The 12530-nt window shown below is 39.5% G+C and overlaps 1 protein-coding gene across 1 annotated transcript in view; it reads right to left on the minus strand.

Moving 5' to 3' along the window:
• The window catches only part of SMC5 (structural maintenance of chromosomes 5), a 47989-nt gene that overhangs the window by 12192 nt on the left and 23267 nt on the right, over nucleotides 1-12530 (minus strand). The window contains exons 13-17 of the mRNA XM_059833570.1: nucleotides 12217-12349; nucleotides 10012-10185; nucleotides 9721-9890; nucleotides 5060-5183; nucleotides 2019-2141 (exon numbers count right to left, since the gene is read on the minus strand). Coding sequence (XP_059689553.1) covers nucleotides 2019-2141; nucleotides 5060-5183; nucleotides 9721-9890; nucleotides 10012-10185; nucleotides 12217-12349 — 724 coding nt within the window. The remainder of the gene's footprint in view (nucleotides 1-2018; nucleotides 2142-5059; nucleotides 5184-9720; nucleotides 9891-10011; nucleotides 10186-12216; nucleotides 12350-12530) is intronic.

Consider the following 12530-nt stretch of genomic DNA (forward strand, 5'->3'; position numbering starts at 1 on the left):
CTGATGATTAAATAGAGAATTAATGGTCCCAGAATTGTAACATTTAGGCTCCAATTTTGTTCTCTACACAGCTTTTGTACAAGATACTTATTCCTACTTCTGTTTGGCTTCCTCCTTTTTGTAGGCTTATTTATTTTATAAAAACATGCAGCAACTGTTTGCAAGACTTCCTCGAAGTGTTGCAATGACATCCTCACAGGCAGCTTTGGAACAAGACCACCTTAAAACAGTACTGCTGTAGAAAAAAACTTATCACAGCCAAAGCCACTAAGAAGTTGCAGTGAAGGGCCAATTTAAATGTACTATTTCAAATAACACTTAATTTGAGATGAAGATAAGAAATACTGAGTTTTCCCCATGAAAGTGCAACCCTTAAAGCAGAAAATAAGAATTAAACCACAGAGTGTACATCACACATCATTCACAGGGCAATACAGGAAAGAGAACTTCTAAAAAGAGGGCCTAAAGACTTAATTCAGAGCCTCAACATGCAGTATATGGGGAAGCGTGGCTTTGGACTTCCATGTAGGTGAAAACTTAAGATGCGCTTGAATACTCAGAAGAGTTTTCCTCCAGAACAGTTAAACTTCTCGAAATTCTAATCACTGGGATTACTGATTTTAGGGTTTTTTCCTGTTTTAATGCTCCTAGAACCAACCATCCAAAATACAAGGTCTGATATGATTTCGTCTACTTATGTGGTTGAATGTAACCCGGTAATGATGACTAATGGGACTTCAGCAGACTCAAACACCTCTTCACTAGGGAAGGAGGCAATTTTTGTTTAACCACGAATTATCAGAACATTTACCAATCCTGTTTATTGATCTGACCAGACATCTTCCTATGCACCAGCCCAAGCTACTCTCTAAACGATGAAGATGGGGACAGAGGGAACTAAAAACATTAAATAAATTTCCCAGTGACAATACACACTACTCACATGAGGTTCACAGCTTTGTAATACATTCTTACTCCTTACTGAGCTCCAGCAATAAAGCTATTTGCATTGTATTTTGATAAAGTCTAAATAACCGTTGCATCACATGAGAGAACCGATGCAATGGTGATTTTCCAAGTAACATGCTGGACTTGTCTCCGTCTTCAAGTTACTTTTTGCTCCTCTTCCTAATTTTCCTGGAAGTGATGATACCTATAACCTCAAATGGTTTTCTAAATACTTGCCAAGGTCATTCTTTTTGGAAGTGCATTTCCGTCCAAAATAACTATCACTTACGTTTTGAACTGCTTTCCAATTTAACAGCAGTTTTTTGTGGATCAAATTGAATTAGAAGTAGGTTATAGTCAACCTGACTCTTGAAAGATGAAAAAACTTACCATCCTGCACAGTTTTTTCCCCCAGTACACTGAAAGATTGAATTACTACACAAATACAAAAATTGACCTCTATACACCAATCCATGAGAGATCACAGCACCCTCTGCTCTTAGAAAAGAGTAGTAGTCTGTGGAACTAATTCCTCAGAGACTTTTTACCTGAACACAGCATAGCTTCCGAATATGATCAATAGAAGGACCATTTATCCTCCTTCCTGTCCTCCAAAAATGGCATTTAATTACAGTATGAGAAAATGAGCTATGAAAGAAAGGTAAAAAAATTCTGCTCTACTCTGATACAGTACTTTGTTTCATCTTGAGCTTGCATCTCCCATGTGGGTGGGGCTACTTGTCTATGACAGGCTCTGAAGAAAAATAATACTTCTAGATAACAGCTAGCCTTTTCACACACACTATGCATTATAATAAAAACATCCAGGACATGATGAATATTCAGCACATTTTCACAGAAGCTTAGCTGTCCTAATTGAGGAAGGCAAAGCTCCTATTCAGCTTCAAATGAAGAGGTTGCAGTCAAACCACAGAAATCAAGGCTAAATATTCAGCAGTACTAACACCCACTTCTAAACAAAGACACAGAAGCATCCTTTTCTACACCATAAAGGCTTCCACAGAAGATGTTTTCATAGCAGATATCCCAGTATTCATAGAAATGGTTACCTCTGCAGCTCTTAGCTGTACACTTGCTGCTTTATACTCTGATTCTAGTCTGTTCTTCTCAGCAGCCACTGTAGTGCTCTGAAGAACCAAATCTGCTTTGAGGATGTTCAGTGATATGCAATTCTACATAGGAAAACAGAAAATATTATTTTTTTTCCCCACAAGAGACTCAAAGCTGATATAATCACTATCAGGCTTTAGAAACTATCCGTTTTTTAGTTGTAGCAGACAATCTCACGCTGTGTTCAGCTCTTAAACACTGCTGTCAATGAAAAAGAAAGGTGGCTTATTGGTGACCCAAGTCTTCAAGATGTATAGCCCCCACATACTTTTAATCTGTAAGCATATACATATCACTTGCAACCAAACCATTCTCTATGCCATATAGATCACATGTGAAATGTGAGAAAAGACAAAGCCATCTCAATTCTTTCTCAGAGACAGAATCCAACAGGTGGATTTTGGTGGACTTCCTAAGTCACACACAGAGATGGAAAAAGGTCAAAAAATAAACACCTAAGATATATGCCTCTCCCTGACAATGCAAGATGACTGACTGGATGTACAGTGACTCCAGTGTCTTGTATCTTAACTGGAACAGCATAGGAGAACAGAAGGAGGCTTTATTTTGGAAGTTTCGTAACAGGCTTTAGTGATCCCCAGAACCTGGTTTGACAACTTCGATGTTAAAACGGTTGCTTCTTTAAACGAGTCAACCTCATGAATGGTCTAGAGGCTTCAAAATCAGCAATATATTTTTGACTGTATGAAGGGTAGCTTCAAACCTCAAATTACGGGGCATTGAGAATACCTGTTTACCCTTTTTTATTTTTTATTTATGATCCGCATATAAATACAAAGGAATGCTCGCTTTTAATGAAAGGGAGGAAAAGGTTCCAGCTGTAGACCTAGGGGACCTGCAGGACGAAGTTTTGAGAGTGTTAGCTTCTGACCACAATAGTGAGCCAAGCTCTGACATCTTTACTATTTGTGATTTCAACACAAAGTTTCTACAGTTTGAACCTGGACATAGGAATGAGTTTACTGATTTCCAATCCACTTGAACAGTTTAAAAACAACTATCAGAGAAGTAAACTGAAAAAAAAAGTCGTAAAGAAAGGAGATGAAAAATGGAAAAAGTTAAGATTATTCAAATACAACAGCACAAAGAGAACTACATGCAAAAGCAGTGCCAGAATCCAAAACAGTGGAACAAGGCTGTTTCTGTCAACTGGTTGTAAAGCATTGACATGTATTAGGTACGTGCCAGGTATACTCTGCTTTGTGTAAATATACATGCAGCCTGTCAGTCTAGTTGCCTCCTCACACAAGCCCCAGAACTCTTAAAAAAGTAGACCATATTGCCACCATGCAAACACACAAAAATCCCATACATGTTTTAAAATTTCCTTCTGTGGCAGAAGTGAGTATGCCTGAAACATGCAACTACCTAAGTTTTTTAATAGCCTTCAGCTAGTATAACCAGAAAACCTATTGAAGAAAGTACAAAGACTCCCATAAACTTAGCTTGGGAACAACCAGAAATGTATGGATTTCAACAATTTTGGTAAAACATACACCTTTCTTGTATTAGACCATTTTCTTCTCTTCAGTATGTACTTTTCCTACAGCACACAAAGTGTGAAAATTAAGCTGATACACAACTGAAAAATTCCTTTTGTAATCAATAACTATTTCAGGCAAATACCATCCATCCTCCCCTACACTCCTGGTATACTGAGAAATACACAGTATGCGTCAAATCCATTTTCCTATACTGGGTGAAAAAGAGATTAAGATACTCCTTCAGGCAGTCAGTAAACAACTTCGGCTGCACTGTACAACAGCAACACACTTGGACCATTTACATACTGGGAAATGGGCATGAAATACAAAAATCAAAAGTGTATTCTAGAAATTCCCTTTTTAAATACAGAGCATTTGCACCAGTTTTGAAAAGAGTTACTTTTCAGTACTATTATTACCTGCAAAAGTTCTGTAAGTTCTGTAAAGTAATCTACAGCCTAAGGAACCCTTTCAACATGGCAGGTGTCTTCTACTGTTCTTTGGCATTTTCAAAATTGCTTTGGCTAGCTGACCCAAAGGTGATCTCTGAAACACCCCAGTTGTTGCAGTCTATGCCTACCAACAAACAGAAACAGCCCACACATTTGGAATATTTTTTTCTTTATTTATTATACAAATACCAGCAACTGAAGTGTATTGAAATCAGCCTTACTTCAAAGGTAATACTCAACCCTTTTCAGGGGTAAGCAAGAACACATTTCAATGTTAGTAAGGCATGGCAAAGGAACAACATATATGCTCAAAGTGGTTGCAAGAATGCACCATTTCTTGTTGAGTGCAAAAGCACAAGTAGATTCCCTTGGAACTAAAAGCAACTGTTTCTTGTTCCTTAGTTATTAAAAAAAAAACCTAAGAAAATTCACTTTGTGGCAGCTCCCATTATTAGGGCTTACAGGCTAAGCTAAAGCAACAATTAAATGCAGACTGTTTTCTTCTTTTTTGAGCTAAAGAAAACCTCATGACATTGGAGTCTGAGACAAATACTTTTCCCATCCTAGCCCTCTTCCACAATCATGGATCCTTACAGTTTCAGGTCAATTTTTCACATGACTAATGACTACTCTTTTTTTCAATAAAAACAAAAAAAAGGAGATTAAGAACTAGGGTGGAAGGAACAGTTCATAGAATTATGCAGCACTCTGATGTACAGGCTGCAAAATGTACAGGTTGAAATGGTTACACAGTTCATTTCTGTATTTACTGAATCAGACCATGGATTGCAAGACTTCAGTCACTGGTAGTCTAAATCAAGGCAAGCAAATGATCTACAAATCGAATCAACGACAGATGAACAAGTTCATGTTCATAAAAGCTTCAAAATATGTTTATCTTGAAGCAAGTTTGGTCATAAACATTTACAGTAACACATGGAAATGTTGCATACCTCCTACTTAAGTTTACAGGAATTGGACTTTTCACAATAGTGGAACACATACCAAGTTAAAAATCCATACCTTTATGAGATGCATTAATTCAGTAACAAGTCTTGCTTTTTGGGTATTTATTTCTTTGATCTTTACATTTGCCTGTTGAGATTCCTTCTCTAGGTTGATAGCATCTTGTTCCAGCTGTCTTAAACTATGGGAGGAATCAATATTTGATCAATCCTGATTAAAAATAAATTGTACAAATACACAAAAATTCTTAATCTTGGTGATGAACCAACAGTTAGCAAGAATAGGAATTTGTATACCTAAACATTCCAAACACATTAGCGGCATTCCCAATCTATGCACTTTAAACCTAAGAAATTCAAAAGACAAAAAATTCATAACTAAAGAAACTCTGATTTTGACTACTAAGGGCATCACTCAGCAACCATACTCCTTTACTTCTGTAAACTTAAGAGTAATTACAAACAAAACAAAAAAAAATATCAGTGTAAGGATGATATTTTTCTTCTGATCCTAGTTTACAACAATACAACCCAGGTGAGTGCAGAAGGTTTGCTTAATTCTTGTTATATATATTAGTTAAAAAAAAAAAAAATTGTGTCCTCAACTTACTGCAGAAAACCAGAATCTCCACTCATTTTAAACCTCAAAACCACTTCATTATGAAGAACTTCATATGAAATAATCATAACGTTTAGTGAGCTGCAAAGCATTTGGAGATCTTCAAAAATGGCCAAACATGCCAAGAGGATGAGCCAGGAAACTACAAACCAATCATTCTTACTTTGATCCCTGGGAAAATTGTGGAGCAAGTCCCCTCGGAAAAAACTTCTAGGGGCATAAGGGAGAAGGTGATCAGGAAGAATCAGCAAGCATTTACCATCATGCCTGATGAACCCAGCTGTAAAATGACTGGATGACAGGAAATCAAGTGGTTGCCATTTACCTCAATTTTAGCAAGGCTTTCTGTTAGGTTATCTGATAAAAGCTCACCTGCACACCCAAAAAGGAGAGACAACAGCAGGCGGAGGAAGCCCAAATAATACCCTACGCTGGCTACCCCCAGGCCCATCACCCCATGAAATGTCCATCTCCACAAGCCCAGAAGAGGACAGGAGCACTCCAGCAGATGGGAACCCAAATTAAGGACTCAGGGGAAGGGACACCCTGTCCCAGGACAGCCTCAGCACCAGTGTTCAGGTGTGAAACCCAACAAGATAAGTCAACAACACAACACTCTCTGGACTGAGGGGGGTTGTTTCCTGGGGGTATAGGAGACATTACGGATGCAGTCCAAAAGCATTTTGCGACTGTGCAGGACTTACTATTGGATATTCAGGGGAGAACCAAATGCAGAGAAAGGGAGGGATCTAGATGACTTGGAGAGAAAAAGTGTGGGAAAACAGAGGCATACAGGGATAAAAGGGACAACTACATGTAAATAGTTGGCTGTTCAATACACTTGTCCAGCCATGCCCAACGGGCACACTCTCTTCTTACTCAATTCCATTTTTCACTCTTTTCCTGGTGAGGGACTCTCTATTCAGCATTCATGTGTGTGTATGGGAATCTAAGTGCAAGCAGCTATAGTCAGATCACAAGTCAGAGGAGAGGGCCTGAGTAGACTTAAGTGACAGCCACTGGAGTGCGACCACAGGTCAGAGGCCCATGTGTCAGTGGTGCCAGCACCTGGTACAAGTGCAGGTGTGCAAATGAGTTTTTGATCCCTAGTGAAGACCAGGTCTAGCTGCCAAGTAGGTGAAATGGCCTGAAAGCCAAGGGGGTATGTGTGTCACTAAGGGTGAGACCACAGGAAGAGATGGCTATTGGAGGGACCAGGGGAGTCCAGCCTGGCTGCCAGAGACCATGAAGTCTCCTGTCTCTAGGGGTGAGACCTGCTGGCATGTGTATGTATTTAAGGGTAAGGTAACAGGGGTACTGGCTATTGGGGGGCACTAGGGAAGTCATGGCTACCTCTGAGCATTTGTATGCCTGTGTGTCTCTGAGGGCAAGACCATGGAGCTGGCTACTGGGAAACCAGAGAGTCCCAGCCAGTTCTGCATGCATGTGCACATGGGTGAGCGAGGCAGCCTGTACAAGCAACAGGAGCAGGGCTGCAGCCTCAGGGGTTTGCACATCCAGGTACCAGCAACTGGGGAGACTGAGGTCCAGGGGCAGCTACTGTGCGGGCTCAGAGTGTCTAGACGCAGCTGCTAATGGGATCCACATTGCCCATATGTATGCGTAGGAGTCTCACTAGGGGAGCCCTGGCCTGCTCAGACAGTAGGAACATGATGAGGCCACTGGTGTTGTGTTCGCCCAATAGCTCAGTGTGTCCATCTGTGCTGTGTGGCTAGCCATGTGTAAATATGTACATATGTGCTGTTTAGATGTGCTCTGTGTGAAAGTGTTTACTGGGAAGACAGGCTCAGCCTCACTACTGGTTGCACCTGGGAACATTAAGCTGCATCAGCCCCACATTCCTCTCAGGCTGCTGGATCCAGACTCATTCCCCTAACTTTTTCAATGCAGTCTCCCACAATATTGTCGCACTTGAGTTGGAAGACTACAGTCTGGACGGATGGAAGACTAGATAGGTAAAAAAAAATAATGGTTGAATGGTCAGGCTTAGAGGGACATGGTTAGTCTGTTGTATTCTGCCTGGAGGCCAGTATCAAGTGGGGTACCACACAGTTAAGTCCTGGGACCTGTCCTGTTTAACACCCCTGCCAGTGACACGAAGGAGCAGGCAGATGGCACACTCATCAAGTTTTCAGAGGACATGAAACTGGGGGAAGCAATAAGCCTGCTGTTCAGAGGAGCCTGCTGAGGCTGGAGGAAGGGGCCAACAGAAGGCTCATGAGATTCAGTAAGGACAAATGCTGAGTCCTGTCCCTGGGAAGAAAGTGGGTCTGGCAGTGATACAGTCTTGGGACAGACTGGCTGCAGAGGAGCTCTGCAGGAAAGGACTTGAGGTACTGGTGGAAAATGAGCTAAGCATAAGTCAGCAGTGTGCCCTGGCATCCTCGGCTGTATGAATGGAAGCACAGGCAGAGGAGAGGGATTTTTCCTCTCTGTTCAGCACTGCACCCAGTTTTGTCCCCTGCCCCAAACATCAACAAACTGGAACAAACTTGGAAAGCAACCAAGATGGTCAGGGGCTACAGCACAGGCCCTGCAAGGACAGGATGAGGGTGCTCAGCTTGTTCACCCTAGACAACAGACAGCTTCAAGGCACCTAATAGGCAACTCCCCACTATCCTTCCCACAAGGAAGGCACTGACAGGATGGAACCAGGCCCTTATAAGAGGTGCATAGTAGAAGGATGACAGACAGTGGATGTAAGCTGAAACAAGAAAGATCCAGACTGGATGTCAGTAGAAACTTTTTCCCCGTAAGGACAGTCAAGCAGTGGAACAGGATGTCCCAACAGGTTGTGCAATCTCTGTAGAAACTTTCAAGATGCAGTGGGATACAGCTCCAAAAACCTCGCCTAAATTCAGTGTTGACCCTGCTTTGAGAACATGGCTGCACTACAGACTACATGAAGTCCCTTCCAATCTAAGTGAATCTGTCATTGTATATTACTTTCAAAATTATATCCAGCTTTCTTCAGATACTCCTATCAATTAGAAACATGAATATCTGAAAATAGTTATTATGACTGCAAGGATTATTTAAATAATTTCTATCTCTACAGAAAGACATCCACATTATACAAGAAAATTTGTAACAGCCTTACCTGTAATTGTGTCGGGATTCTTACCCCTATTCCAAATTAAAAGAGTGTAATTATTTTTCAGTCAATATTTGTTTAGGTAAAGGGTCCACCTCCTGCCTTCAAACTTTATTCTGTATTCTCGTAAAACACCATGACAATACATGTATCCCTAATAAGAAACCTGAGAGCAATACTTGGCTTTGAGGCTAAGCTCACATCCACACTGTATAAAGCTGCTTCTTTTCACAGCAACCTGGACACTTCTGACTACACAGCAGCACTATTTTTCTTTCTTTTTTTTTTTTCCTCAGCACTCTCTTTTCAGTTTAATGCATCATAAGTAACGCAACAGCTGTGCACACAGCACCAGCATCAACTTTCAGAAAATTAAAGGACTGTGGCAAAAGAACATACAGGAGTATTCGAGGTACAAAGTCTGCTGGGACTGTGTTACAGGAGTGGAAGGCAAACTCCCTGGGGCAATCTCATCTACACTGTCTTTTGGGAGTGTGACCTTAAATGAAATACCTCTTGAACTATGCCCAGGTTCTGCCTTGTGACAAAGCAGTAAGAGAAGAACTAACTGCAGACGCCCACAAAACCACAAAATACATTAAGACAAACACTGTGGACAATCAGGGTTCAACTTGATCCCTGACATGCTTACTTAGTACCATTTATCTAGATAATACCATAAGGTCTGCATGTGCTACGAAGACAGAAGACTATGGTAATATTTAAGAAAATGAGTGCAATTACCTCTCACTGGAATCCTATGATTTTATTACAGGAAACCATTTGAAACATTGTTACATGGTTTCTCAAATACTGTCTTAATCTCCGTTTCTAAATGCCTTCTTTGTCTTGGCTATGACCTGTATCTGATGCTCAACAACTGGTTACTTTGTAAGGGTAAAAGCACACTGCAGTAAGAGGAAGCCAAAATACCACTGTTATTAAAACGGTTTATCTTTCACAGATAATATGGCTTGTTTCCTACCTATCATACTTCACACCAATTTTTGATTCCAATTGTCTCCTCCTGTTTCCTCTCTCTAAAAGCTCCTTCTTCTGTTGCCTGAGCTCATTGTCTCTGCGTTCCAGGTGTTTCTGTCTCTCAAACAATGTAGTCAAACGCATATCCAATGACTTTAACGTGTTATTTATGTCCTGAAATAAAAGAACATACACCACTAGCATTCTTATTACAAACATACCAGTAGGCTATGCTTATTGCACAATAAAATGGATAGTAGTTCACATCATATATGGCACAGAAATAAATTCCTACCTGTTGCTGGTTTTCCAACTGTCTTCTTTCATCTGTATCCACTGAACTAGTGAGAAACTGTGCCACCCTCAGGGATGTGTTAGTAGAGAGGGTTAGGTTTGTATAAGCAGATACTTTAACAATGTATTTTTCTTCTGCTGTGTATATTTGCCTAAGTTTGGTTTCTTGTATGACCTAAAAAACACACAAAAATATTTATCTGACAAAAGCGTTACTTAAGGCAATGCTTTTCAGAGCAAGGAATAAACTAGCTGAAATGCACAATAAAGAACTTCAGCTTATGCAAGACTGACTTGTTAACAAGCCTTTGCAAAAAGATGATGCTAAGTTTAATGCATCACTATACTTGCAATTCAGACTGGTCAGCAAGGAACTGCTAAGATACTGTCAGAGTATGTTACTATAACCAATTAACAGGTTCTGATTACTCTGATATTACAGATAAGACACTGGAAAAACCTGTTAATATTTGTACTGCATCATGAATAAGGATTGTACTCGCTGTAGATGCATAACATGCAAATGTAGCCTGTGTACCAAAGAACCAAAAGTACTCAAGAAATTAATAGATAAAACCATAAGGTGAGCTGTTAACACATGAACTTCAGTGAAGCAAATGTATCCACAGGGGAAAAAAAAAGTCGTCTAAAAATACCAGAGTTACTATTTTTAAAATTACTTGTGTCAAAAAAGGTATTATAAATAACCAAAGATTTACCATAACACAAGGTATTACAGTACTTCAAAAGGATATAAAGTGTCCAGTAAACCAAAAACAGCAAAAAGCCTCTATAGGACAATGTAAATTTGATTAAAGGTTTTTTCAGTTTATATATAAAACACCAGCAATATTCTGTTGATTTGTTTCCTGGACACTAAAAACTCTGTTTACTTTGCTTTACAGCTCAGACTGTGGTTGACAACATTCCCATTCTAGTCCTTCTTCCACATGCTCAGCTCTATGAAACAGGTTGTCTTTTAAACTAAAGCTTTCTCTGGTACGTGTAAAACAAAATGTTGCAAACAATGCATTTATCAATCAAAAGTAATAAAAACAAAGAAAAAAAATTTACACAACTGAACTGAGAAAGTGCCATGTGCAACACATTCAGAATAGTGGCTCATCTTTACCCCTAGTTCAGCGATTTTTCACTTGGTGCCCACAGAGCTCTGGAAAGGAGGGAGTATCTAAGGAGTAATTCTGACTGGTTTATAAAATGTAACTCAAAGACCTATTACATAGGTAATCTGCTTCATCAGGTGATAAACACAAAGTGGTGGAAAAATTGCAGTTTAAAGATGAAAATACTTAGAAAAAACATTAAGAGAAGAGCTTTTCATCTAGGACTCCCTCCACTTTTACCTTCCTCTTCCTCATTCTCAGCGCTTCAGAGACATAGAAGATAGGAAGGAGCAACAGTTATCCCAATAAAACAAGAATTGTTCTCTATTTGCAGAGCTTGTCCCCTGGTTTTCTCAAAAAAAGCAACTCTTACTGTTCTCAGAGAGCCCAAAGTAGTCTTCTGAATTCAAAGAAGAGTTCTCTCTCTGTACAAGATAGACAACAGATGTCCAGCATAGACAGAGAAGTGAATAAGGATTTAAGTTGAAAACGTCATGTGTTTTACCCATTATAATCCAGCAACATTGAGCTTGCAAGAACCCATGAAAGACTAAGGTAGGGAGATTACTCCTAGTGGGAGCTCTTTTGCTATTTCTAAGAATCCAAAAGGTTTATGTACTATTTATCACATCCATTCTGACTGAAGCTATGCAACTGTATCTGCCAGAAACTGAACATCTTGATGCATTAAAAAAACCAAAACCAAACAAGGCAGCTTCTAATTGTTTCTTTAACCATGGCAGGTTAGAATGATAATGTACTATTAACGGTTTGATTAATATTTTGCCCAGAATATCTCAAACACTTAAAGTAGAAGTTATTGTAATAAACCAACTTCATATAACTGACTTGAAACAGTATACAGGTGAAAGATATATTTAATCTTCTGTGAAGTACTGCATTAGATTGACTGGATTTGTTAAAATGTCTTGCAATGTTTGTGTATAATGAATTGGTCTTACTTCTGAAGGCCAAATAAAAGGTTAAAGCAACTTTTTGCTTTCTCCACATTAATTTGCCAAAGAATTTCTGATATAAAACTCTAGACCACAGGTGTGTTTGTGCTATTTACGTCATCTCACCCTTTCAATCATGTTTCTGGTCTTCTCTGTTCCCACAGGGACATCATGAACACGGTACTGGGAGCAAAGATAACTCATCACAGGATGAGGAGCATCAAATAACTCTCGTAAATATGAGAAAAATCCGTATCGGCTGAAGAGGAGGAAAAAAAAAAGCACGCATCAGAAATAAAATTTGGCAGGTAGGCAAGCTGAAGTTCCTGAAGAGTCAGAAAGAAGCCCCGCTAACCCAGAACTGAATTGGTGAAAATTTGATTTGCACAGAAAATTCTAATATATATTAACAACACCAAAACGTTGTATTTAAAACCATT

This window comes from Gavia stellata, chromosome Z (assembly GCF_030936135.1).
Source record: "Gavia stellata isolate bGavSte3 chromosome Z, bGavSte3.hap2, whole genome shotgun sequence".
NCBI lineage: Eukaryota > Metazoa > Chordata > Aves > Gaviiformes > Gaviidae > Gavia > Gavia stellata.